The following is a 27,718-nucleotide window of genomic DNA, read 5'->3' on the forward strand; positions in this document are numbered from 1 at the left end:
GTGGCAGCAATAGCCCTGGCTTATTTTGTATGAAGGTTCCTTCAACTAGTCAGCAGAGCACATGCCCTGTCCCTGCGGGCCCGGCCTGGACAGGTATGTGAAGCTGACTCAGCCTGGCTTCCTACCATGGAGGGATTTCCAGCTAGCAAGGAGGGTAGGGCAGGCCCATGAGGATCTGTCACACCCAAGAAAATGAGATGTTCCATTAGAGATTCAGAGACAACACTGAGGGAGTTCAGAAAAGGGTCCATGTCTGGGTTCCTATAAGAGTATTTATTGAATCACATATTGTTATACATCTACATGCATCTACTGAAAATAACCATCCTGTTTTAAAGTGTTTTCCCATTCACTTTCTCATCTTATCCTAAGTGACTTGTGAAGCAGGCAGAATAGATTGGATTGCTTTCTAGATGAGCAAAATACAGCCCAGATGTTTTAAGTGATCTGCTTAAGTCAGGAACACAAACAGGCAAGAGTAGAACAAGAACGCCCTGTCCATCTCGGCCCATTCCTGCAGAAGTATCTAGAGCAAAGGGCACAAGAAGCTCTATAATTGCGCATGACACCTAGCAGGTGTAATGAAGCCAAGTAGACAGCTGGATTTAAAAGGGTAGGACTGAGGCAGCCTCTGAAGGTACAAGAGAAGGGATATGACCCAATGAAGTCTTAAACATTCCCGCTTTTCCTTCTCAAGTCTTGCCGGCATCATTCCCCACCCCTGGGCCTGTCCAAGCCATAACCATTCGCGGGGTTCACCCCGAATTTTTCGGGCCACACTGGTTTTCCCTCCCACTGATCTCCCGGGGTGGGGGCGGGGGGTCGCGTAGCCGGTTCTCTCCTGCACACCAGAGTGTGTGCCCAGACAGCACACTGCTAGGCTCAGGGCAGGTGGCTAAATACGGGCGAATGAATGAATTCCTGGTACCTCCACGGCCCAGTGAGGGTATATCGGTCCCCAGGAGTGGGCCAGCATGGGACACCCTCGCCACCCGGAGGAGCTCACCGACCGCGAGCAACGAGGGGGTTGGAGGGGAGGGGGAGGCGAGATGGCCCGGGGCCGTGGGGACCACGCTCCCACGCTTCGGCAGAAAGCATTTCCTGAGAGCGTGAATTCTACTATCGGGGAAAGTGGTCGAAATGACACCGACAGAGCAAAAGCGTCGGGACTAAAGGAGCCCAAGCCCCCGACCCCATTCCCTCAAGGCGAGGAGGGAGGACAGCGGCGGAGCCATGCGCACCTCCGGCCGCGGCAAGAACCCGGGCTGGAAGCCTCGCGAGATCTGGGGGGTCGGGAATCTCGTTCCGTTGCCTAGCGACGGGCAGGACGCTCGCAGGCCCCCAGGCTAACCCCAGCTGTAGCCTTAAATCTCCTACCATGGGAGAAGGCGGCGGCGGCCGTAGCTGTGGGACCACTAGGGAGCTGCAGAGGCTGAAGCAGCAGGCGATGGAGTACTACCGGGAGAACGACGTCCCGCGCAGGCTGGAAGAGCTGCTCAACTCCACCTTCTACCTCCAGCCTGCCGACGTCTACGGGCACCTGGTAGGGACCTGGGACAAACACCCTCTTCCCTCCAGCCCCTCTCCCCCCGCCCCACGCTGCGGCAACGCCATGCGCCTGCGCCATAGAGTCGCGCACGCGCGCCGCCGCCGCGGGCTCGGGATTCATGGTCTTGCGGGGAGGCGACTGCGAAGGGAGAAGCGGTGCGGAAACCCGGGCGGGAGGAATCTCGAGAGAGACAGAGAGAGTGGTGGACAGGCAGCTGCTAGAGGAAAGCGGGGTCTAGGCGCATTCGGGGCCGGGCAGGCTTCCTCGCTACCTCTGAGCCGGTCCGCCCGGTTGCCAGTTCTTTTTAAACACCTTAATACCGCGTAGCTCAGCTTGCCAACCTGCAGCGGCCTCCGTTTGACCACGGATGAGTGCCCTGGCATTTGCCTCAGCTTGGCCTCAGCCTACCCTAGGCCTCATGCCCAGCCCGCTCTCTTTGCTTCCAAGTCTCACTTTCAAGCCTGTGCTCTCCTTGCAGTGTGCACCCTTCTCATCCTGGATGCCTGTCCCCACCTGACCAGCTGCTACCCAAACTCCAAATTCACATCAGTCTTGCCCGTTTGGCCTGAACATTTCCTGCACGTGATGAGACCCTCCCCAGGCTTGCGAGCTTCATGGAGAGCAGGGGCCTTTTCCTACCACCTGCGTAGCCCCTGTGCTCCGCACAAGATCGGGCACACACCTTAGCCTTAAGCAATGAGCAGTTGAAACAAACAAGCGTGTTCTCATTTACAGATCCGTTAAGTACTAGCCAACACCTTCCTTCTGGAAGGCAGTGTGGTTGGGACAGCAGAGTATGTAAATGCAGTAAAGAAGCACAGTGTGTTTTCAAGGTTCAAAACCACGCCTTGTTGAGGCAGTTGATATGGAGAATGTTGCATGAATGTTTATTTTCCTTAGTCATGGCCTAGAAGTGAAAGTTGTATGTTGGGGCGGGGTGGGGAGGGATGTGCTGAGCTCCCAGTGCTATGTGATTTATGTTATTTCACTTAATCTTTAGGACACTGGGAGGTAAAAATTATGATTTCCGTTTTACAAATAAGGAAACTGTGGCCCGGTGAATTTAGATGATTTTCCCAAGGGACACAGTGAATGACAGTGACAAATCGAACCAGGTCTTTGTTCCTAGTACCAAGGAGATTGCATGGTACATAGTGGACACTCAAGCACTTACTTGTGGTACAAGTGAATGAATGCGACTCTGAATTCCATTCTCTTTCCACTGTCTGTTACTAGATGAATTCTTTTAAGTTAACTAGTCTAACTTCTTCATTTCACAAAGACACCAAGACCTTATCTCACAGCTACCTAGTGCAAAAGTTAAGACTAGAAACTTGGACTCGGGTCCCTCAATGTAATGTTCTTCCCAGTCTACTAGGCAGCCAGGACTTTGGTTTGTACAGCTCTCTGGGAGCTTGGTAAGGGACAAAAACCACTGTTAATATAAAATAACTGGAGTAACAGATAAGGTGATATATGATTGTGCTAGACTGAGGGACAGATCTCTGTATGCCTATCAAAGGAATTCAGGGGTAGGGAAGATCCCTGTAGGCTGTAACGTCTGAGAAAGTTTTGGCTTGGACTTTGAAGGATGTTCAGGAGCTGGACTAGCAAAAAGACAATGTCCTTTTCATTTTATCACTGTCTGGGTTTTGGCCATCAGTATTTTCATTTAGTTTCTCCCTCTATCGAGCCCAACCTGAATCGTGGCTGCCAGAGCAAGATTCCTAATCTGACCATCATTCTTTTGCTCAGAAACCTCCTGTGGCTCCTTACTATTCCCTAAAGCCTGAAGTTCCTCCCTTCCCTCCCCTTGGCTTATCATATTCCTTTGTATCTGCCCTTGATTTCTCCCCCTTGTCTGCCCAGTGAAATACTACATATTCTCCAATGTTCAGCTCAAATGCCATTTCTTCTCTGCTTCTGTTACATACTAGAGGAACTGAGTATATATAAATCTTTATATATATATATATATATGGATGGCTTGAAAATTGACTTTTGCTTTAGCTGTGCTAGGGCACCGCCTGTGAGCTGATGAGTAGTAGATGACCTATTATGTAGGTTGAGGTCATTGGATTTTGAGAGACCTGGTCTGTAATGAATGCAGATAAAGAGCCCAATACAATCTGGCGATAAAGAGGTCAAGGAGGGTGTGCCTTCACCTTCCCTTCCTCCTCCTCCTACTCTCCCAGTTCCTGCTCCTCTGGCGTTTCTCATCTTGAATCTTTTTACCCAGGCTTTTTGAGTGGGCTTTCTGCTTCAGCTTCATTCTCTTCCCTCTCTTTCTTGGATCACTTCCAAATGGCTTCTGCTTTCCCACATCAATGAAACTGCTATTACCAATGTTCCAATCAACCCTCTTTGAACACGTTCTGGGCGTGAACTGCTGGTGAGTGAAATATGGCCTTTGCAGAAGCCTTCACCATTAAAATATCAGATGCCTCGCGGGAAGAAATAAAAAGGGGCCCCCAGAAGGTTTCCAAAGTTCACATCACAGCGTTCTAGAGACCAGCTGACTTCCATATCTTGGACAGCAGAATGGGTTAGGGCCTGCTAAAAAGTGACATGGGGTCTCTAGGAAATGTATGTGAAAACATTCCCAAGTGTGTCATGATTGATGGACAGTTTGCTTCCATATAGGAGTCTCTTCAGAGAAACTAAGTAATAATTTTCAAACAACTATGCTCCTCCATTGGGTAGCTGGAATCATCTAATTAAATCAAAGGTCTTTGTTTCAAAGTAAGTTAATATGGCTAAGACTCCAATCCTGAGTTATTTTTGTTTGTTTCTCCTCCCTTAAATTCATATGTGCTACAAATTTCACTCTGAGGCACCATCATCAAAACAGAAATGGAAGACAACATGGCAGATGGAAGATTATCTGCTTCTGGAATAGCCAAAGTTAGTGTGGGCCTCATATTCCTGACTTGTAAAAAGTATAACCACATTCCTCATGCTTATTTTTCTTCCTAAAATGCTATGAATTTGAAGGTAGACTTCATGTCATTCTCCCTTTCCGCCATCAATTGATAGCAGTTGACATGGATTCTGGAGTCAGCCTGCCTAGAGGTGAATCCCAGCTCAGCCAGTTATTTTGCAATCTTGGGCAAAATATTTCATCTCTCTATACTCAGTTTCCTCATTTGTAGAGTGGAGATTTTAAAAATACTACTGATCCCATAGGGTCGTTACAAGGCATAAATAATGTGGGTAATACACTTAAAACAGTGGCCAATACAATGATCTATTCTTTAAAAAAAACTATAAATATATGTTTTAGATGCTTTACAGTTTTATATTTTGTTAGATACTATTCTGTAAAATGGAGAAGTTTATTTGATTTCTAAAATTATATTGTGGATTTATGTCATTTAAAACTGCTTTTTAAATAAATCTATAAGAATAAAAGACTTTTGTTTTCCTTTTTTAAAACTTCGTTCAAATGTTTCATTTGGCTTATAAATAAATTCACATTTTATAATAATAAAAAGAAAGAAATGTATGTGAGTTTCTGCTGAGAGTTCAAAAGAGAACAGATTGTTCCATATTCTGGAGACCCCACATCAGGTTAATCCAAATCTCAGCATGTGAGGGCAGTTGCTAGCCTAAAGCACGCCCCCTTCCCGCATGAGGAGGACACTCAGGGAGAGGTTTAGTAGAAACTAGAGTAAATGTGAATGACCTTTTAAAGATAAATTAGTCATGGTATTGTAATTTTTGTTTTTTGTGTGTGTTGAAGGCAAACTGCTTTTCTAAACTTGCAAAGCCTCCCACCATATGCAAAGTAGTGGGGAAAAAAGTATTGGATGGACTGGGGCTTCCAACCCTACAAGTGGAAATATTCTGCACCATTCAAAATTTTCCCAAGGTACGAAGAAGCTTAAATGTGTTCTTTATTGTGTCCTGGTTCCATTGCATTTATTAGCATTTATTGTCTAAATTGTAGAAAATTACTGTTTTGAAATTCAGCGTTTGTGAAATATACACATACACACAAGTTGTAGGTAGTCATGTACATAAAGCATGAACCATACAAGCAAGCATATTGGTACAGACATGACATGCTAGCCTGAAGATGATCCAAGATGGAGAAATGGGGCAAAAATAATTTTAAAACTCGGACATCATTAATGTGATGAGTTCTATAAATCTATAGGTGTGTTTATAGATTCATATGTTTATATATAGACTTATATAGATTTATAGATATGTGGGCTGATCTACACAAAGAAAAATTCATTTTCATAATTGTAATAATTCACTTTAATTGCTACATAGTTGTTAGAAATAATTTTGCTACAGTCTCTGGGAGGCAAATAATTATGATTAAGTCTGTATCCTTTTAGCTATTTATTGGAGAGGTAGTGATAAAAATGAAGTTCAATGTAAGATTTTTATAAGTGTATTTTAAGGTGATAATTTTAAATGTTCCCTGAAGTTAGGTTCCATACAGTTTCAACAGTTATAAAAATATCTCAAAGAAAATTATATATTCTCATTTTCCCTTTGAAATGGTGATAAAATATCATGTGCCTTAAAAGCTGGATACATTCAATTTCTTCCTTTCTGTAAGAGGGAGGGGAAAATGCAGAACACGTTTATATTATTTTCAGAACATATGTTCGGTGGTGATCTCAACGCACTTTGAAGTCCACGAGAACACTTCGCCCGAGCTGGTGGACGCGGAGCAAGCGGAAAGGTCCAATGCAGTCAGCACAGCTGTGCAGTGGGTCAACGAAACCATCACCAAGGAGCTGCGGGGCCTGGCGCCCTCCAACCAGGCTGAGGTGGACCAGGTGCTCAGGTAGATCTTGCGCTTGCAAATGAAAGCGTCCAGTACAAATAGTAGCTCTTTTCTTTTTATTTCACCCACCAATAAAACAGGCCTGTCATATCTAGAAGGTACGGTCAGGAAGTTGAGTAAGAAGCCCATGCGAAAGCAGCAAAATGCGCTCTTCTGAAAACCTTGTTTTTAAAATGTGCCTGTGTGAGGCGACGTCAGGCCTCTCCGCCTCTTTTCCATGCGTAGGATTCAGTAAAAGTTTCAATAGTTTCTCAGGAAAAGCATTAAGTGAAGAACCCAGATGGTGTCCTTTCTGTCCCCCCCCCCCACCTCATATGCCACCTTTGAGGGCTTCATACTCTTTCACAGAGTCCCAATGGGTGATGCTCATGGTCAGTCCTCCAACCACAAACTGGTTTTGCATGCTTTGCCCACAGGTTGACTTTAACACGTGAAAACCAAGGAAGTGGTTGCTAGGGCTGCATCAGGATTGTTCAGTGCCCAGCCAAGGAAGGGTGAACGTTACTGTTCCTTTTGTGCAAGTCCAATGCCACAAGCCTCTTGGCCAAGCAAAAGTCAACTGGATTCTGTCTTTCTCTAAGCTCCACCACTTGCTTAATTACACAGAACATCACATTTTAGTTTGCTTCAGAGTTGGATCATAACCTTTATAAAAATATTTTTTCAAATTGTTTTTGGTTTTCTGGGTTTTTTTTTGTCTTCTGCTGTGATCATATTCCTAATTTTATTTCCCAACGTAGTTTTTCCAGACCTTCTACTTTATTACATTCCTTTTCTCCTGGAATTTTTCTTCCTCAAACCTCCCATCTGGACTGGTTCCTCTCTAGCCTACTACAGAGATGCTTTATCGTCCTCCTACTTCCTCAATCCCATATCTTCGTCTTTCTTGACTTGCTGGATTACATCCTTTAATTATTTTTTAAATTTTTTCTTTAAATTCAATTTAGCTAACATATACTGTATTATTAGTTTCAGGGATAGAATTTAGTGATTCATCAGTTGCATATAATACCCAGTGCTCATCACATCACGTGCCCTCCTTAATGCCCATCACCTAGTTACCACATCCCCCCATCCACCTCCCCTCTGGCAACCCTAAGTTTTTTTCTAGAGTTAAGAGTCTCTTATGGTTTGCCTCCCTCTCTATTTTCATCTTATTTTATTTTTCCTTCCCTTCCTCTATGTTCCTCTGTTTTGTTTCTTAAATTCCACATGAGTGAAATCATATGGTATTTGTCTTTCTCTGCCTCACTTATTTCACTTAACATAATACCCTCCTCTAGTTCTATCCCTGTTGTAGCAAATGGCAGGATTTCGTTCTTTTTGATGGCTGAGTAGTATTACATTGTATATATAAACCACATCTTCTTCATCCACTCATCTGTCGATGGACAACTGGGCTCTTTCCATATTTTGGCTATTGTGGACATTGCTGCTATAAACATCAGGGTGCAGGTATCCCTTCAAATCACTATGTTTATATCCTTTGGATAAATACCTAGTTGTGCGATTGCTGGGTCGTAGGATAGTTCTATTTTTAACTTTTTGAGGAACGTCCGTATTGTTTTCCAGAGTGGCTGCACCAGTTTGCATTCCCACCAACAGTGTAGGAGGGTTCCCCTTTCTCTGTATCCTTGCCAAGATCTGCTGTTTCCTGAGTTGTTCATTTTAGCCATTCTGACTGGTGTGAGGTGGTACCTCATTGTGGTTTCGATTGGTATTTCCCTGATGCCGAGTGATGTTGAGCACGTTTTCATGTGTTTGTTGGCCATTTGTATGTCTTCTTGGGAGAAATGTCTGTTCCTGTCTTCTGCCCATTTCTATTAGATTATTTGTTCTTTGGGTGTTGAGTTTGATAAGTTCTTTATAGATTTTGGATACTAGTCCTTTATCTGATAAGTCATTTGCAAATATCTTCTCCCATTCCAGGTTGCCTTTTAGTTTTGTTGACTGTTTCTTTTGCTGTGCAAAAGCTTTTTATCTTGATGAAGTCCCAATAGTTCATTTTTGCCTTTGTTTCCCTTGCCTTTGGCGATGTGTCTAGCAAGAAGTTTCTGCAGCCAAGGTCAAAGAGGTTGCTGCCTGTGTTCTTCCCTAGGATTTGGATGGATTCCTGTCTCACATTTAGGTCGTTCATCCATTTTGAGTTTATTTTTGTATGTCCCTTTTGGGACTTCTCAGAGGTTTTTTTTGCTTTGTTTTGTTGTTGTTGTTGTTTTTTAACTATTCATTTTAAGGCTTTCTTCCCACCAAAAAAAGAAAAAAAGAAAATGAATTCTTGCCCATTATACTATATATTTCACTGTCTATTCTTGGCTCATTTTTCTTTTGATGGTCATTTATTCAAAAAGAAAATCCAGTAGCCCTTAATCAAATTATATATTCAAAGTTTACTTTAAATATATAAACAAATAAGCTCAAATAAAAAAAAAAACAAGCACTTAAAATCTTTAAACCTTTATTTCCAGGCCAAAACTAATTTCAGCTCTTGAACACAGTTTTGTAACAGCATCATTATTTTGGGGCCCTGGAAAGTGAAGCTGATTTGTTTTTAAGTAGCTAAAAAAGCAGAGTTAATTGTTGAAACATAGTGAATGGAAGTCAGCCCTGAAACTGACCAAAATTATGAGTGATATTCACTGTAAAGCCATATCTTCTTGCCATGAAGGACATTCTTTGAAAATAAAGTACGAGAAGACAAAGAGAGGAGAGACCTGGAAAGGGGCCTGGAAGACCCAGCGGTGCTCATCCCTTCGTCTCTACCACCACCACCACCTCCTCCTCCCGCAGCCAAAAAAAGGGGACAAAGGCAAGGTCAGTAGCTCCTTGCAGAACCTTTGATAACTAGCGTGTGAGGAAGAAAGGCTGAAGCTCGGACTATCTTTCCAGTTAGAGTCTTTTTGCTGCAGACCTAGGTTGGGCTCCCCCCGCCTCCCCCCCCGCCCCTCCCCCCCCCCCCCCCCCCCCCCCCCGGGTACCGTCCACTTCCTTGCTGGATGCTGCATGTTGGGTGGGCAGGGGTTTACTCCACCCCACCCTCCCTTTTGTTTGTAAGGAAAAACTATTCCTTACCCAGAGGTGAGCACTTACCAAGCAAAGTGCACTGGACAGTGGCAATGCTGGGGACAGGGAAAAGGAAAGTGGCATGGGGGACCTTTAACTGCCCCCCAAAATATTCATTAGCTCATCAAAAGCCACTCCATATTATAAAGATTAGTGATATCCTTTGGTATGAATAACCAACATTTTCTCAGTCCTATTAATAACATATTAATAAAAGTTTTCTTGGGGCGCCTGGGTGGCTCAGTCTGTTAAGCATCTGCCTTCGGCTCAGGTCAGGATCTCGGGGTCCTGGGATTGGAGCTCTGCATCAGCTCCCTGCTTCTCCCTCTGCCCCTCGCCCCTGCTCGTGCTCGCTCTCTCTCTCTCTCTGTCACTCACTTTCTCTCTCTCAAATAAATAAAATCTTTTAAAAAAAAGTTTTCATTGGAAGATTTTGCTATTTTAAAGCAAATAATCAAAGTTATCATGGCCCTTTGTTCCATGCTTTCCAACATACTGTGAACTTCAGCCCCTCTAGTATGTTAATTCTGGAGCTGCTGCTAGTATTGTAAATAGAGTTCTATGTCTTTCCAACAGGCATCTTGAGGGCGTGAATCATGTCTCATTCAATTTAGCACCACCAGGGCCTAGCATGATGCCAAAGCATAAAGTAAACACCCAATAAATATGGGTTCCCTTGAATAAGAAGGCACCAGAACCAGGAAGGGGATCAAAGAAACCATGGAGACACGGTTTCTTATTTCCTAGATTCAGATGCTGAGGCCCAGGGAGGGAGGGAGAGTCTCCCAAGGCAAAAGAATCATGTAAGACCCATCTCTATGAACCGGGGGTTGGCCGCTGCTGAATCACAGCTAGAGATGCACAGAGGGTGTTCGTTTGGCGGTTGCTGCTGCCTGACAGAACTCGGAGCGTAAGGGAAGGGACGAAGGAGGAGGGGACAGGAATTTGCTAAACCTTTACTACGTGTGATGGGGTTCCGTGCCTTATTCCACTTGGCTTACCTGCCTGACGTGGGCCAGCAGCTGGGGGAGGGGCATGGTGTGGCACCTGAGCAGGCTGGGTGGCTGGGAACAAATGAGTGTGAAAGGTGGGTGAGGCCGAGGGTGGGTGGCCAGATCTGGAAGCCATTTCTAATACAACGAGGCATCTGTTTGGGGTTGGCCAGCAAGCTTACTAGTTAGATACCCACGCATGAAGAGGCGTGTTCAATAGAAAGCTGGATACACAGGAGCTATGGTGGGTGTAGAAAACAAAGGACTTGGAATTCAAAGACTCTCCAGATCTTCTTCATTCACTTTCTGTTGGATATCGGGCAAGTCTCTTGACCCCTCTAAGCCCTAGTTTACTTCTACGTGAATGTGGGATAACAGTACTTGCCCTTTTATGATTGTCGAAGGAGTTAATATTGAATGTCTGAAAATTTCTTGGAGTGGCAAAATCCATGGCTACGGATGATTTGAACATTCGGGAGTCGTAAGTGAAGTCACACAGAAACTTCTTGGGGGGTTGAGGTGGAGAACATGTTCTCCCCAGCCTCAGTTTCCCCCCTTTCTTTACTCTGGGCCTTCACATCTGTAAGCAAAGCATTAAAATATATAGTTTTATCGGGCGCCTGGGTGGCTCAGTCGTTGGGCATCTGCCTTCGGCTCAGGTCATGATCCCGGGGTCCTGGGATCGAGCCCCACATCGGGCTCCCTGCTCCGCGGGAAGCCTGCTTCTCCCTCCCCCACTCCCCCTGCTTGTGTTCCCTCTCTCGCTGTGTCTCTCTCTGTCAAATAAATAAATAAAATCTTTAAATATATATATATATATATAGTTTTATCATAGTCAAACATCCTTGAAAGGAATCTTTTATCCCTGTTTTTCCCTCCAGGGAGGAATGATACTTTTACAGAGAAACCCATTGTGCCCCCAGAATCCGTTGAACCTGTACTGAATGGCAGCATGGCCATAGGGGCCGTGTCACTAGCTGTGGCCAAAACCAGTGCCATCCTGGACAATAACCCCCTCTACTTAAATATCGCATTACTGAAGCACCATCAGGTCAGTGTCCACTGTATTCCATTACAAGGACCCGTGAGCATCTCAACGCCAGTGAACTGTGTTTCTTGTTTCTCCGTGCTTTTCCCTCTCCCAGGAACAGCCCACAGAGCTAACTCTACCTTTGCCCATGGTGTCTCTGGTCAGCTGTGGGAAGTCATCACCTGGGAAGCTGAATTTAATGAAAGAAGTGATTTGTATACCCCATCCTGGATTAACAGCTAAACAAGTACCTTCTATTATCTCACACTACTTTTTCTTTTTCTTTTTTTTTAAGATTTTATTTATTTATTTAGAGAGCATGAGCAGGGGGAGGGGGAGAGGGAGAGAGAGAATCTCAAGCAGACTCCTGGCTGAGCATGGAGCCCAACATGGGGCCCGATCCCAGGACCCTGAGATCATGACCTGAGCCGAAAACAAGAGTCGGACACCCAACCGACTGAGCCACCCAGGTGCCCCTCACACTACTTTTTCTTAAAAAAATAAATAATAATAATATTCCATCATCGAGGAGTCTTTAGTGTAGGTCCCCAAGGCTTATGACACCAAGGGAGGGAGAATTAAATATAAAATGAAAAAAAATATTTTAGGAAATCAGAGAAGCAGGAAAAAAGCAAAACCTCAAATACAAGGGGCACATTTAAGCCACCTTCGATCTCTGGTTCCCCTCGACACTGACTCGTGCCAGTGGCTCACTAAGGAGCCCTGGGTGAGCAACTTGGCAGGCTGGATAGTGCTGGAAAGCTGTTATCTGGGGGAGTCGAGGCATCTTTATTTACTGGCCAAGCACTGTGGTGGCAGCAGGAGGAAGCTGGCTCTTTCCTAAAAGCCAGTTCTGTTCAGGAAGAGCTCCAGGGCCGACCAGACTGCCTGGCACGAAAGAGAGGTTCAGTGCATGCTTCTAGAATGAAGGAATCCTAAGTTGCCTCTTTATACTTACTTGTTCTTCACTTGCCTGAATGAGCCCCTATGCCCTCTTTAAATCTTCATGAAATATTCTACCAATTAGGTGTTAGGAAGAACTTACGTTCATGTTCTGTAGTGGATGTTTTCAGAAAAAAGTACAGGAAGTTCCATCCCCTCTGGTAATACATTGAGTGATATTTTTAACCTAAGCTAGTGAGAATCATTTTTTTCTTAAATCTCAAGATAATTTCTTCATGATAAAGAATTCTTTTTTAAAGAGAATAACCATTACCTCACGATGCACCGATTGTGGAACAGTAGGACTTCAGAGCTGGCTCACCATCCGTCAGATCGTGGTCAGACCTAGCACCAGGATCTTTCCTGCAGTTACGTTCTGTTGTGCTATTCGGGTACCAGAGTACTTGGCATGCCATCCTTTATTTGTCTCCATATGCAGATCCCACAATCATCAGAATATACTTTTCTATTTTTTTAAGTGACGGCAGCTTTATACTGATTCAAACACTGTCATGCAGAATCCCTTGGTGACCTATGACATGTATTGCAAAAGGGTTGGTCAAGAGGCTATGAAAGACAATGAAGCTGACTTGATCCAACCAACTGAACCAGTCAGTCCTGAACAATGAAGAAAGGATACTGAGAAGAGCCTCATTCATATCCAACCAAATAAAAATTGAGGGCTGAAGATTAACATTTCATCTTCTGATTTTGTAGACCACATCTCATCTACTAACCAGGATACCTTATCAGGGACCCTACAAATATTCAGTTAGAAATAGCCAGTGTGTGCTCTAAGTTTTTATATTTAAAGTTTCTAGACTACAGTTGTGGAAGATCACGGTTATTTTACTAAATCACGGTTATTTTACTTACAGGGTGTGGAGATGCTTCTGGAAATTCAGAAACAAATTAACAAAACAATTGAAATGGTATGTAAAGAGAATCTATGGTATCTAATTGCTGATACTGACATCTCCTAGGATACAAATTATACTTCATTATGAAATTAACTCAATATTGTTGTTAGTGATATGTAAAATGTATTCATTTGCCTTAGGTTTTTCATACGAGCCAAGCATATACGTTCCTTCATTGGCCATGGATCCAGTTTCTAACGGCACTTGACAATCTCATCAGCTGGCTCTATGCTAAGATCATCCCTTAGGATTTGCAAAGATTGGTCCCTAGGCTGTGCGAAGCAGTTCAGTGTAATAGTTAAGGCACAGGCTCTGGTGTCTACTTAGAATCCCGGTTGGGCAAACGGGAGCCTTTGGCCAGGCAGCCCTCGAGGGGGGAAGCCACGGCGGCAGGACAATGACAGTATGAGTCCCTGGTTGTGCCCGTGTTTGTCTTGTTCACCACTATATGTCTCCTGCCCTGCACATTGATTTGCTTCCCGAGCGTGGTATTTTTACCAGGGGATAGAAAGTGCAGCTGACTCCACAGTGCAAAAAAGCAGGAGAACTGTATTTGCATGTACTCGAGTGTGAGCCCTGCTGATTCTTGACAAACATGCCCCAGTTTACAGAGCCAGGAAATGCTGGGTATTAAAATGCATCCTTTAAAGGCTGAATCCTTGCTCCAGAACGCTGTCAACACCCCACGTTGTGGGTATTGAAAATGACCAATCATCTTTGGAAAGTATCTTTGCTTCTCATCTCAAATGACATTCCACATACCAGATTCATCAGATTTAATGACCTTTGGTTGTTTCCAAAAGTCAAATCCACCCTGCGGAGAAAGTGTTTGTACCTTAACAATATTTAAAACAATATTCAAAACAGTCTAAAGGCAGATCCCACAGTGATGTTGCTCCCTGAGGGCAAGGAGGGAATGTCACAGGAGTGAATAATACTTTATTTATATGAGTAGAAATGCATTTATATGAATGGAGGCAGAATATAAGGATGAACTAAAGGGAACATGTACCTGAGTGTGAGAAACAGTTTGGAGTTTTTCAAAATCGGGAGGGGCTGGAATGGTCCCTACGTGTTGGGGCGGGGCGTTGGGGGGGGGTGTGGTGTGTGTGATTCACAGTGTGACTGGTCAGGCCCCAGAGCAGTGGGCCGGCCCTAGGACCTGAAGCTCTGCTCGCTGCTACAGGCATGTCTGAAAATGGCAAGTGATTTTTCTCTCTCTTTTCTGTCCCGCAGCCCCCTCCTCCAAAAACAGAGACCAAAAAAGGGCATAATGGAAGCAAAAGAGGTCAAGTAAGTTTATGTATTTCTTGACCACACTTCAGTATGACACAATTCATTTATATACTCCCTGCCCGTTCCAACCCCAGTCACGGTGCTCCAGGAGCAGGGCTAATGCACTCGGAAACTACACAGTCATGCTCCTCCAGGAGCACTACACCCGATGACCCCAGAGCTGGAATGTCATTCTGCCCCACCTCTCTGGCCAGAGGCTGCCGGGCCAGCAGTTGTCTCTCCGTCGGACAGCTCAGAGGGTGTGCAGAAGCATTTATGAGTCCAATATAATAGATTATAGTTGAAACTTGATAGGTGAAGTGTTGGGGAAGGTGAATCTCTGCTAACCAGCTGAAAGGCATATAGAAAGCTTTTGATTTTAATCTTACCCCTACCAAGTAAGAGAGAAACAAAGGGCACAAAGGGATAGCCATTTCTTTCTTTGGGTCCTGAAGAGGCACCCAAGCACCATTTCAGATGAACCATCCCTGGAGCTCAGATTTTGTCCGTAGCCTCAGACAAACAGTTATTGTCCAAATTGGCCAGGGTGGCTCAAGAGCCTTAGGAAACCATCTCTACCTGGTCACACAACAGCTTTGGTGACTGTGGGTGCTCAGGCAGATACACCACTTAGACGCCTGAACTTTCAACAATATAGTTGGAATAACCAGTAAGAATCCTGGAGACAACGCAAGTGGCAATGGGGCTAGTAAAGATGAAAAGTTAAACGCCTCCTCAACACTGGGAGAGAGAAATGTGTGAACAAACACACCAGAAAGTTAAGTACCTGACGGTTGTATCTGTTGGGATGAGCACAACACTCTGAAGTTAGACCCCTCAAGAGAGCCAGGGCACGATGACCAAGTAACCAAATGTCAGCGACGTCCGCCTCATTCCAGCAGGTTGTCCTTTGTGTTCTGAGAAACTCAGACCAGGATCAGCCCTTCCCATGGTCAGCTTTCCTTTTTTTTTTTCTGTTAGAAACAGGTTAAATGGTAGATTCTAGGGAGGCAGCCACTACCAGTTAAGAGGCATGAACTCTGGAGCTAAACTTCCTGGATTAAAATCTGTTCCAAGTTACTTACCGCTCTGTAAAATGGGATAATAATAGTACCTGCTTCAGGGGGTTGATATAGGGAGTAAATGTATTTATGGGAAGTGTTTAGAACAGTAACTGGCATTTAATAAGCTCTAAATAAGTGATGCTTTTATAGCTTAGAAGACTCTCACAAAACTCAATTGATACAGGGCAATTTCCCCACCTATTCCTTTGCCAAATAAAGGGTTCCTGTCCCTGACATTAAGAATGTCAGGTGGTTCTTATAATTAACTAGTGCGATCAGCAGAGAAATGGGATATTTCTGTCTAGGTTCATGTTTGCCCTCCAGCTTGGCGTGCATACGCACGCACACCCTTCAGAATCACTGCTAGTGCTTCTAATGTGTTATAATTCATGGTGGCAACTTACGAGGAGGGCACGTCAGGGCTGACCTTGCACCAGAAACACATGGCTGCCTTTCCCTGGGCTGCTCTGGGTGCCAAACCTTCTTCCACGGAAATCCATCCGCAGTGCTGCATTGTTTTAGCAGAGATCTTCTGCCGTTATTCAAATAAAACCTTTCCTGAAGGAGGGTTCCCTGTTCACACTTACATTCTTCAAAAGGAAAATAGAACACAGGAAAGAGCAGGTTTGGAAGTGGGTGGAGGAGGACAGAGGTAAGGACAGGCCACACAGACATTTACAAGGACAGCCTGGAGTTTCACCCACTTTGGGGTTGCGGCTCAGGCCAGCCTGTTTACAGTGACACAGCTGATCAAGACATTATACAGGCACACCAGAGAGAAAAGAGTGGGCCCAGGTCAAGCCTGAAACCTGGAGGTAGGAAAATTACTCCAGACACTTTGGGCAATCATATGCCCAAAGCTCACGCAGAGATGAGGGACACCCGGACATAAGGGTAAGGCAGACTCAGAGGACCACATGTTCAGAGTGCTGTGTCTGGTTGTCAGCAGTGCCTAGTTTATAACCAGGAAGCTCCAGGACCTTTACTGCTCTATATTCATATGCATCATTTGCTTTCGGTCTTATAGCAGCCCATCATTGGCAAGATGTCCCATCTTGGCTGTTTGACCATTAATTCCGACACCATAGAGCAGCCGCTGATCCTAATACAAGGCATCTGTGCGAGCCTGGGGCTGGACATGGGCACAGACCTGCACCTAGCCATCAACTGCGCTGCACAGGAGCTCATGGATTATGTAAGTTTCTGCTCCAGGACACTTACTTTTTTGTTGGGTCCCATTATTTTTAAATTAGAACTCAAAAGAAGCATGTATCTGAATATTTTCCAAACAGATCCTATTGCTTTTATTAATATTGTGTGAGGGTTCCACATATAAATGGAGTCGAAAAAGCCAGGTTAGCTAATGACCAGAAAATAACGTAACCATGTAAATTTTAAAAATTAACAGAAAATGTCAAAATAATTACACACAGAAATTCTGTAACAAAAATTGCTAAAATGGGTTGCTTACATTGCAATTGTGAGAGCTATTGAAAATAACAAACTGGTATGTTCTGCTGAGTTCACTCATTTGGCCGGTAGATGCTGAACTTGTCGAGCACGGAAAATGGATCCGTTGTAACTGTAACTTGGTAAGCCTTCTGGCCAAGTAAGTGATTCTGAGTTTCTGCTGTGACTCACTTTTTAAATATAAAAATATTTCCAAGTTGTTGACATTTATGGAGAATATATTTTTATCCAGTTAAGCCCATCCACAGTGTTATCCACAGCCTGGGTTAGGAGGACAGAGCTTTAGCGATGAAACTTCACCCGGAGACGACACCACGGGGGGGGCAATTATTTTAAAAAGAATGGAAAATGGGTTCATTTTTTTAAAAGCTGCAGTCCTCACTTCCTTAGGATAACAGAGCGGCAGTTAACCTTTCAACCTGGGAAGCTGGCATATTCGCAAAACTGTTAAAAGTTGTCTGTCTTCTACACATACTTCCCTTTTTCGAATACACAAATGCAGAGCCTGTGTTGTATACAATGCCCAGCGTGTTGACATACATTTGTGGTGACTTGGTAATCAAGGTCAAATTCGGGGGACGTGGCCAAAGACAATTCCGCTTTAATTCGCAATTCTTTTAACTTCAAAGGAAAACTTGAACAGCATATAAGAACCCTAAGTTTCAGCTGACTTCTAAGCCCTTTTAACTTTTCTAAAGATACTACATGCATGAAGGCAGGTTTAATGTAATTTCCTATTCTCCACATAATGATTGGTTCCTAGGCATACTATTACGAAAAATAATTGCATGTTTTCATCAGGAACGTATACCAAGAACTATGAATATACTGACTGCTAGTGCTGGGCTGGAATGGGTATTTTTTGCTTATATTCAGTGAAATGCATTAGCTTGATATCAGATAATTCTTACAATGTTAATTCAACGTCATTAGCATTTCTTTACTGACAAGATAGGATTTTCAAGGTTTTGCAATAAAGAAACTAAAAGTTCTGGCTGCTTTTTAATCTGAGAAAAGTATAAAATCCTTTCAAGTATGGATTTCTTTGGAACCTGCTCAATTCCAATGGGATCCATTCCATCAGTAGCCATAGCAGGAAGGCGTTAGCAAACCAGTCATTCTGTTCCCTCCTGCCTCCTTCCCGGTACCTGAATAACCCAGGGGCATCCCTGAACACAGACTTGGAAATCCGTGCTAGGTTTTGCAGACAGACGACACTCAATCCTTTAGCCCCGTTTACTTCCATTCTTGATGACGGGGGTTGCTTTCCAGACTTCAAATGAATGGAGTTGACCTAGAACTCCTTCGGGACCATATGGGTACTGGTAGAGCATGCACACTACCTGAGAAGGAGATGCCTTCACATGGGTCACCGGGCATTTCAGAGTGGCTGTTCGTATCTCCAAAGCCTCACCCTGCTTTCAAATTTTAGGATATTCACGGTGCAGGAGACCAGCTGTTTGTTTACTGAGAGTGGAAAGGTGGTGGGTTCTGGTGAGTGGGAAGCTAGGCACTGCTGTCCCGCTTTATAAATTCATGTCATCGCCCGAGGACCCCAGCATGGCCCGTCACAAGCCTAAGTAAGAAATTAGTCCCCTGCTACTGTGTACCTGGTCTTGTGCGGAGAAAGCTTCATCTGAAGTCCGTGGGAGGAGCTCCATGGGGCATGAAGAGGAATGGTGACGTGATTTCCCCAGGCTAATATTTAACAGATACTTAAACAAAAGTACACAGATGTCTCATGGGAATACAGCCCGAAAAGAATGTTTACAATCTTTTGTAGGCAATGAATAAACGCGAATGGGAATCCCGCCTTTCGCCTTCGAGGAATTCCTCATTTATCTTTATTTTGTTATTGTCCTTCCGCTTGCCAGAATAGAGGAAAGTATGAAGTGATGCTGGGAACACACAAAAACGCAGCGGAGATGGTTGACCTGTACGTGGATCTGATCAACAGGTTCCCTTCAATTATCGCCTTAATCGATCCTTTCAGGAAGGAGGTAACGGGAGTCACCTTGAATTTTATAACAGCACAGAGCAAAATCTCATTCTTTTGGCTTGGTCGCTGGAAACACTGCCATCTGGGCTGGGGCAGAGGGGCTTTCCTTCAGCACAGGTGAATGGGGCACGCACCAAGCAAGCACAGAGCCCAAGCACAACGGCCTGGGAGTATGCCTGTGTGCAGAACGAACAAGCTCTTCCCGGGCAGTCGGGGGAGGGGGGGTCCCGTGTTTTCACAAGCAGCCCGGGGACAGCCAGCCAGCCACCTGCCAGTGGGCCCGTCCCACGCCCATGCTAACACGACCGGAAACTTGACCTCGGCTGGGCCCCATGTGCCCAACCTCCATCTACTTACCACACACGCAGGGAAGTCGCAAAGCCGGATTTTTAAAAAGGTTTCAGATGGTGAGGTTCTTCCATCTACTCAAGCTACGGCATCCCACGCGGGTTGTTCGCGTGCTCTCCCTGACGCTCGGAGACTCCAAAACTTAAGTTCTTGACGGTATGGCGTGGAGAGAACCATTAGATACACTGAACAGACCCGCCCTCTCGGAGATCAGGCCCGGATTTGAAGGTGGGGCCCGAGAAGAGAGCTGCGTCGCGCTCGGGGTCCCAGGGCCTCGCTCGGCCACCGGTCCTGTCACCACCCGCGCCACAGCCCCACGCCCGCCGAGCCGCAACCCAGCTCTGTATCCTGTTGGCCCCTGTCTTCCAGGCCTTGTCCCCGGGCTCTGGCCTCGGCTGCTTTTCCTTTGGCAAGATGGCCTGTGTTTGGGCTGTTCTGGTGGGATAGGTCGGAATCGGGTACAGTGGCGTGGGAGACTTTGTAGACCATCAGTTAAAAAACACTAAGTCTCTCATTTCTTTTTTTTTTTTTTTTAAAGATTTTATTTATTTATTTGACCAGAGAGAGAGACACAGCGAGAGGGAACACAAGCAGGGGGAGTGGGAGAGGGAGAAGCAGGCTTCCTGCTGAGCAGGGAGCCTGATGCGAGGCTCGATCCCAGGACCCTGGGATCATGACCTGAGCCGAAGGCAGACGCTTAACGACTGAGCCACCCAGGCGCCCCTAAGTCTTTCATTTCATGTGATGGTCTCCCCAGTAAAAACGAGAGTGCTGAGAAGGAGAGCCTAGAGCCCTCACAGGCTCATTTCCTTCTGTTTTCTGTTCACCAGAAAGAACAGTAGAATCTTCTGGCCAGCCAGTTGTTGGTGGTGTTATGGATAATTCAGTGGGTAGGAATAGCTTGGGTTCAAAGGACTTCAGAATCGATGTGGAGCATTTACTGTGTGTTAAACATTTTATCCATCAGATCTTTAAGCTCAAATTTAATCATTTGAAGTTTCTGTTGAATGAAGCTAGTTAATTTGTGTGGCTGTGGTTCAGGCATCATTCAGCCGCAGAAACAACAGAAAACTGTTTTGTGGATCTCTGAAAGGTGTTTAACTCTGAGGAGGAGCTGTAGGGTTCCTGTTGTTTTGTGATCATGCTTAAGCCATTGTAACGATCGGCTCTTCAATATTTACCCAGGACTCCGAACAGTGGGACAGCATCTGTAATGCTCTTGGTTCCAGGTGTTACATCATTGCAGAAGCTGCATCCAAAAGCATTTCGAAACTTCTAGAGGGTGGCGACATCAGCACCCCCAAATCCAGCGGGCTGATCATCAAACATACCAACCAAACCACGATGTCTGACTTGGTGGAAATAACCAATCTTCTTGACAGTGAGTAGAAGTAATAGGTCTACAAGACTCATGAGGAACTGAGCTTGGTTACACAAGGAGCCAAAAAGATGCAATTTGTCAGTTAATAAAAAGCATGGTGTGAATCTTGGAAGAAAAGCAGATTTCCAGCCGTTTGTGAGAGCTCTACTACTGGGAGACCATTTGCAGCTAGCTCACCGATCGACTTCCCGGGGGTCCCACCGCAGTCCCAGCCCAGGAGGCCCCCCCCCAGGGGGAGCCGTCCCACAGGTGTGGCTGAGGACAGTGCCCTATCAGCTTCACACCACAGGACAGTGATCCCGCTTGCCCGCCCTGAGGTTTTAAAAATTCCTCACAAGTTTCAAACTCTTTGCCAGTGTGAGGTCTGTGAACGTGCTTTGCCTTGTACCATTTACTCGGCTAACTACTCCGGATCCTTCACGTCTTTCCTTAAAGGAAACCTTTTCAGATATATATGACTTTCCTGGCTTCCCCCACCCTTACCTGCTTGCTCTGAACCTCCCTCATAGCTCCCTGTACTTTCTCCTTGTAGTACTGGCCACAATTACGTGTACGAATATTTAATGTCTGGTGGCCCCCCTACTGGACCATAGAGTCCCCTGAGTTCACAGGAGTCTTTTTCAGTGCCTGAAACATGAGTAGGTCTCAGGAACTAGGCAGAAGGCTTGTCTAAGACCTGGAGCAGGGCTCAGAGCCAGGCTGGCGGCCAGGGGCCTGGGCTGGTGCCAGACAATGGCATGGAGTGTGCTTGTGTCCCTTGTCCTGCAGACGGCCCAGGTTAGGGCCCAGGGAGGGCGGTCCTGTAGGTGATCGATGGGAGGCCCCAGCCCTGGCCTTTCCTCCAGGGGCCAGCACTCAGCAGGCATGCTGTCGTCCACCTCGACTGCCACTGTAGCTCCTGCCTCAGAAACACCAAACACCGTCTCTGGAGAAAGAACCTTGGCTTGCATTCTTTGTAGACTTGGCAAACTTCAGGGGGTTCTGAGCTCCTCAAATTTGGATTAAGGACCATCAACACTGCTGTTCTAGTCAGTTAACATTCAGAACGACAGATTCCTTTGAATATAATTCTCCACGATGAGTTGCGAAATCCAGTAAGGCATATCAGCTCTCCAAATGACTCCCTTGCACTTCTCAAAGGTGCACACTTTTCTACAGTGAACATGGACAAGATGGAGTCATGTCTTACAGCTGTGGTCTTAGAAACAGGTCAACCTCATCTGAGCATTTTCCCCCTTCAGTGGTCCTAAAGGTCTTACAATTTATGGTATCTTAAATCTGATGAAATTTGGCATTCGTGTAGTATTTAGCATCTGAGCTACTGGAAAGAGATAAACAGATAAAACCAGGGTAGTAAAAATACAAATGTTTAGGTCAGAATTCTCTGGTGGTCAAATCATTGACTCTTCCCAGGAACGTTATAAATCTTGGCAAATTTTAAATTTTGGTTCCAGAGGCTCATGTGTGTGTGTGTATACACATTTACACATATATACACATACATTTGTATTTATATGCACATATATGTATACACACATATACACGCATACATACATGTCTGTCTGTGTGTGTGCATATATCTCTCTCTCTATATATACATACATATATATGCCCTTATGCTCATGGTTTCCATGCCATCTAAACCTGAAAAGAATTCCTCTGCTCACAGGTAAGAAGCGCATCGCTGTCTTTGGAAGTACAGAAGGAGAGTCGTCTGATGACAGCCTGGTCGATTTGGTAAGTACTGAAAGCTGGTCAATTGCAGAATTGCCAAAACACTGCTTTTATCACGAATTGGTATTTCAGAGAAATGCAGTCTTTGGCGGAGAAAGTCATGTAACCTTTTATGAAATAGACTTGCTTCCTCCCAGCCAGCTACCTTTTGCAAAGAGCTAATCTTTGAACTTTTAAAAAGAAGAAAAATTGAAGTCCTGGGAGAATGATGAGCACACTTAAATGGCTGGGGGGTGCACTTGCAATCTTAGCGCCTAAAATGAAGCGAGAAAGGCCACAACGTTCTTAGATAAGATCAGCGTGCTCACATGACGAGTAAAGCATCTGATACGTAGTCATGCTGTTTACCTCTTGCCACTCTCGGTCTGCAAGCAGGCCACCTTACCTACATAAAGATAAAATACAAAGTTGTAAGAGAAAAACCAAAACAGCACAGTGCCAGTGCCCTTTCTCCCTAAAGAGCTGTTTGTATCTTAGCAAAACGTGAGTTCTTGTTTAATATCAATTTTGTCCCCCCACTCCTACCCCCCTGAAGGCCATCGGACTCGGTGTCCGGTTTATCAAGTTGGGAGGTCTTTCTCGCGGCGAGCGGGTAACTAAGTACAACCGCCTTTTTACTATAGAGGAAGAACTTGTCCAGAATGGAACACTGGGTACGTGCGGCTTTCTTGTTTTGTTTTCACTTAGCCATGAATAAGAGAACAAAGATTGGAAGAAGGGGAATAGGAGGCCCTCGGCAGGAGGGCAGGGGAATCCAAAGACTATAACTAAGTGCTGACAAAACTAGGGTGGCATTTGCCACAATGTGCATTGTTTTCTTAATGGATCATCTATTTACCTGGATGTTTCAAACTCTCGCCCTTCTTCTGGATGAATAAGCTGCATGGTGCTTTTCAATAGAATTAATTGATTGGAATCTCCAAGCCTACCTTTTGTTATGGTCCAAATTATAGCTAAGGTCTCTCTGACAGCCCCTGAAAAGCTAAAGGCAGATGTTTTCCTGACGATTCTTGAAAACAACTCCTTGTACTTAAGCAGACAGCATGTTAAGTTTAACGTCATAATAAGGCTGTGGTCTCGAGAGAAACGAACCAATCATTTAGGAAGTCAAACCTCTGCAAATTTGCATGCATAGAAGGCAACTTGTGTACTGGCTAATTGGAGAAAAATAGCCCAAAGATGCATTTTTACCCTTCACAGGGCTGTGATGGCCAAAAACAGGTGCAGAGCACACAGAGGTATTTAAAGAGACCAAGTTATTGTCTTTGTAATTCTAAAAACAGTTTGCATTTTACGATAGAATAAACAAATCACTATGCTGGGAAAAAAGTGTTTAAGTAGTATTGACAAAGTATGAAATTTTCTTGGATGCTATACCTGAAATCTATTAAATGATAAATGTATTAGGGCCTGTTCTGTAGGGCAAACCAGTTCTTGCATATGACAGCAAGCAAGTAGTCCTATGTGGGGCCTCAGGATATACATTGAAAAAATAAAGAAGCCAATAGAAATTGTAATTAGGAATTTGTCATGTTTAACATGTCATGACCTGGAAACACACCCTAAGCGTCATAGAAAATAAAAATATAATTGAGAGATTCTTTTAGAGCAATCAAAAGTTAGTCTTTGTTGTTCAGTGTGTGACACAGGGCTTGTTTTTTCAAATAGGTAAAATCATGTTGTTCCTACGTATTACCTGGTGGATTTTTTTTTTTTTTTTTTAATGTCATCCTGACTTGTGAAAGCCTTAAGTTCCTAAATGGCCCATCACATCTCCAGCCAGACTTCACCACAAGAGAACCAGCAGCTTCCAGGCATCAGAAAGGATAGTGACCCGGAGGCCCAGCCCCTCCCTCGGGGCCAGAGCCAAGCCTTGGGCATTCTGGACTAGATTAACAGATTACAGGCATGCCTCATTTCATTGCACTTTGCTTTACTACTCAGATACTGCATTTTGTACAGAATGAAGGTTTGTGACAACCCTGCGTTGAGCAAATCGCTGGGCACCATTTTTTCCAACAGCATTTGCTCACTTCATGTCTCTGTGTCTTGTTTTAGTCATTCTTGCAAAAAATGATGATCAGTGGTTCGCTGAGAGCTCAGATGATCGTTAGCATTTTTTAGCAATGAAGTATTTTTATTTAAGGTAGGCACATTGTTTTAGACATAATGCTATTTATTGCACACTTCACAGACTACAGCATAGTGTGAACCTAACTTTTATATACATTTAAAAACCAAAAAATTCTCAAGACTTGCTTTATTGCAGTGGTCCAGAACCACACCAACGGGATCTCGGAGGTGTGCCTGTGATGAGAATTTCTCTGTCACTGGCCTGTGGTCAATACACCCTATTGACAGTGGTCGATAAATGGGAAGGGGACCCAGAACTGGAAAGACGGATCTCCCCACTGAGAGAAGTAGGAAATCCTGTAAAAGCTCAGCTATTAACTGAGCACTGTCACTGCCCACATGGACCCGACTGGAACTGAGTCTGCAGTCGTCCGCGTGGGAATGCTTAGTTGGCAATGGTCTGTACTCACGTAGTGGACTGGCCTCTCCTCTTCCTCTGCTCCTCTTCCGCTAAGCCTCTGCCCAAAGTCCACTGCGCACCAAATGTTCCAGAGGGCACCATGCAGACCGAGCAAAACAAGTGTATTGCACAGTTAATGTCTGAGCAAAGTCAGGCCCAGTTCTAAATGGTCCCAGGACCTTTTCTAATGGTGAGGGGACACCTCTGGGCAGTCCTGAAGATAGTCTCCTTTACGTCACAGAACAAAAAACATCAAACTCGGCACCACTGGATTTGACACTAAACTTTATTGTTGTTGTTGTTGAATAGGTTTCAATGAAGAACACACATTTTTTCCCTTGAATGACGAAGCGGAAAAGGGGACCGAGGCACCCGAGGCTGCGGCCACCGTGGCTGGTGAGCCGCCCGAGCTCCTGGAGCCCGTCTTCCCCACAGAAGTGATGGAGTCATCGGCCAAAGCATGAGTGTCTTCTGGACAGGGCTGGGGACACCCCGGCTTTCGGCCACACCGCTAGCATGAGACCCCCAGAACCCCAGTGTGTCCTCACGTGAGGCTTTGCTCTAAAACATCCCTAACCAGCGTGCTCTTTTTATTCTTGTGATTTCACTGTTTGGTGACATTGATATGTAGGGTTTCTGCCCGAAATTACACCTGTAAGCTGTCTTCCAGACATCCCATTTCCATGGGGCTTTCGTTTGTGTACCAGCTCTCCTGTCCCCTCGGGGAGCCACGACCTAGGAAGAGAGTCCAGTACCTGTTGCTGAGCGCACACTCGGTGCCCGAAAGCACAGGCACATTTTTGTGGCCAGCCTCGTGCAGGAAGAAGTGTGAGAACTTCAGCTTTTTTAACAGCCAAACAGCTGCTTCTTACTTCCTTACCCTTAATTCCCTTTTCCCTGCTTCCCTCCTCTTACATTTTCATCTTTATTATATTACTTACATGCTTATGGGTGTCCTAAGATCCTTTTTGGAAAAAGAAGTATAAATGAATAAACCCATCAGTAAATGGATAAATAATCTTAAGGTAATTAACTGCTCAATTATTTATGCAACAGCATCTAACGGGGGACTAAAAATGATCTATCATACAGGCTGACGAAATGCTTCTCGTGAGCCGGTATCAGGGTTATAGAAGAAAAGTACCAGAAATAAATTTATTCAAACACGTACCTATAGAAAGAATAATGTCCTACCGCTTTATATATTTTAGAGTCTCTGTTTAAAGTTACCATTTGCTTTCCTCCAGAATTATAAAAATTGTTATATACTGACCTATAGGAGCGTTGGCTAAGTTGAGATTTCGGATACATTCTGTAAGTTTTTACTAAGTACACTGAGGAACTTTTCCTTTTGAAGAGTGCCCATAGGGAAACTTGATGGCCTCATGGTAAAGCCAGGGCCTTATGCTCATAGCAATGATTTGAAGTTGGCTCAGGGGCACATTCTCTCAGAGCCCAGGGCAGGAGGACTGGTTGGCATCTAAGCTGCGAGAACCGTGTCTCAGTTTGTGGTTGTTACTGCCTGTCCTGAGGCTTAGCATCACATAATAGGGTACGAGAGACAGGAAGGAAAATCCATTTATTTATGGGGTGGTTTTTTTTGTTTGTTTGTTTGTTTTAAGAGAGAGAAAGGGAAAGAGAGTGTGGGGGGAGGGACAGAAGAAGAGGGAGAGAGAGAATCTCCAACAGACTTGGGGCTCAGTCTCACAACCCTGAGATCATGACCTGAGCCAAAATCAAAAGTCAGATGCTTAACAGACTGAGCCACCCAGGCGCCCCTGAAAAATTCATTTTAAAGGTGGGCAGGACATGACTGGGTGTTCACGTAGCCTTTGCACATGTCCACACACACACGGAATAAAAGGGGAGATCACTGGAGAGTCTGCCCTGGAATCCTTAGCATGAATTATAATTAAATGAATGGAACCAGAGCAAAAATATACAAACTAAGTCAGTAACAAAATTAAATTAACCAAAGAGGTCATTTATTACCTCAACCAGGTCAGGGCTTTCATTTCAACACAGGGCACAGCCCATCCACCTTTTCCTCACTTGACTGGGGTCACCAACGGAGAGGGAACATTCTAGTATCTCAAAGTGATGAACACAGTTTCCACTTCTATCTTCTCTCTCTCTCCATACGTATATGTTAATATGTCATCGGTATAAAACATGTAACATACACTATATAGAAGTTATTACCTATAAAAGAAGTAAAAGAGACTACTCATACCCCATGTAAATCAGTGACAGTAGGACTGGGGAATGTTAGTGCCAGGGAGAAACTTCCAAACCAATTGAATCTGTTACATAAAGGCTGCTTGATGATCCTTCTAAGGTCAGCGATGATGACGGACAGCTGTCCCCTCTCCACAGAGTACTGCCAGATGAGCTGACGTCGTTCCATGATGAAAGCGATTCAACACACACAGAAAAATCATCCAGGATTCTGTAACATGGACTAGCATTTACCTAACCTACAACCTTACGATGGCCTGGAAAGAGAACGAACAACCATTTGTACCTGTACTACTCCATTTCCAACACATCGTTTGTTAACAAAGCAGGTGAGGAAAGAGGAGTGGCTGGTGAGTGGCCAGAGCCACGCCAC

The 27,718-nt window shown here is 44.8% G+C and overlaps 1 protein-coding gene and 1 long non-coding RNA gene across 2 annotated transcripts; one reads left to right on the forward strand and one right to left on the reverse strand.

Annotated features, from left to right (window-relative positions):
- The first annotated feature begins 1,378 nt into the window (after positions 1–1,378).
- Positions 1,379–26,062, forward strand: ENO4 (enolase 4). The gene is made up of 14 exons (XM_064595317.1): positions 1,379–1,543; positions 5,292–5,420; positions 6,166–6,356; positions 9,025–9,170; positions 11,293–11,462; positions 11,557–11,688; positions 13,262–13,315; positions 14,540–14,596; positions 16,670–16,837; positions 18,987–19,112; positions 20,645–20,840; positions 22,510–22,577; positions 23,110–23,227; positions 25,417–26,062. The coding sequence occupies exons 1-14, from the start codon at positions 1,379–1,381 to the stop codon at positions 25,569–25,571; spliced, it is 1,875 nt and encodes a 624-aa protein (XP_064451387.1). The 3' UTR covers positions 25,572–26,062.
- LOC135364802 (uncharacterized) lies at positions 20,772–25,451 on the reverse strand. The gene is made up of 3 exons (XR_010412585.1): positions 25,118–25,451; positions 22,923–22,959; positions 20,772–21,992 (listed from the first exon to the last, which is right to left on the reverse strand). It is a non-coding gene; the product is annotated as an uncharacterized LOC135364802 (long non-coding RNA).
- Positions 26,063–27,718: the final 1,656 nt, after the last annotated feature.

The sequence above is a fragment of the Mirounga angustirostris genome, unplaced genomic scaffold (genome assembly GCF_029215605.1).
Source record: "Mirounga angustirostris isolate CCGP_5_RB_7025 unplaced genomic scaffold, mMirAng1.0.hap1 SCAF_6, whole genome shotgun sequence".
NCBI classification, from domain to species: Eukaryota; Metazoa; Chordata; class Mammalia; order Carnivora; family Phocidae; genus Mirounga; species Mirounga angustirostris.

Bases quoted from the DNA above. Each gene is read 5' to 3' on its own strand.
- ENO4 (XM_064595317.1), top strand. From the start codon at position 1,379: ATGGGAGAAGGCGGCGGCGGCCGTAGCTGTGGGACCACTAGGGAGCTG. The intron at 20,841-22,509 runs GTGAGTAGAAGT...CTCTGCTCACAG, and splicing joins AATAACCAATCTTCTTGACA to GTAAGAAGCGCATCGCTGTC. The intron at 22,578-23,109 runs GTAAGTACTGAA...ACCCCCCTGAAG, and splicing joins ATGACAGCCTGGTCGATTTG to GCCATCGGACTCGGTGTCCG.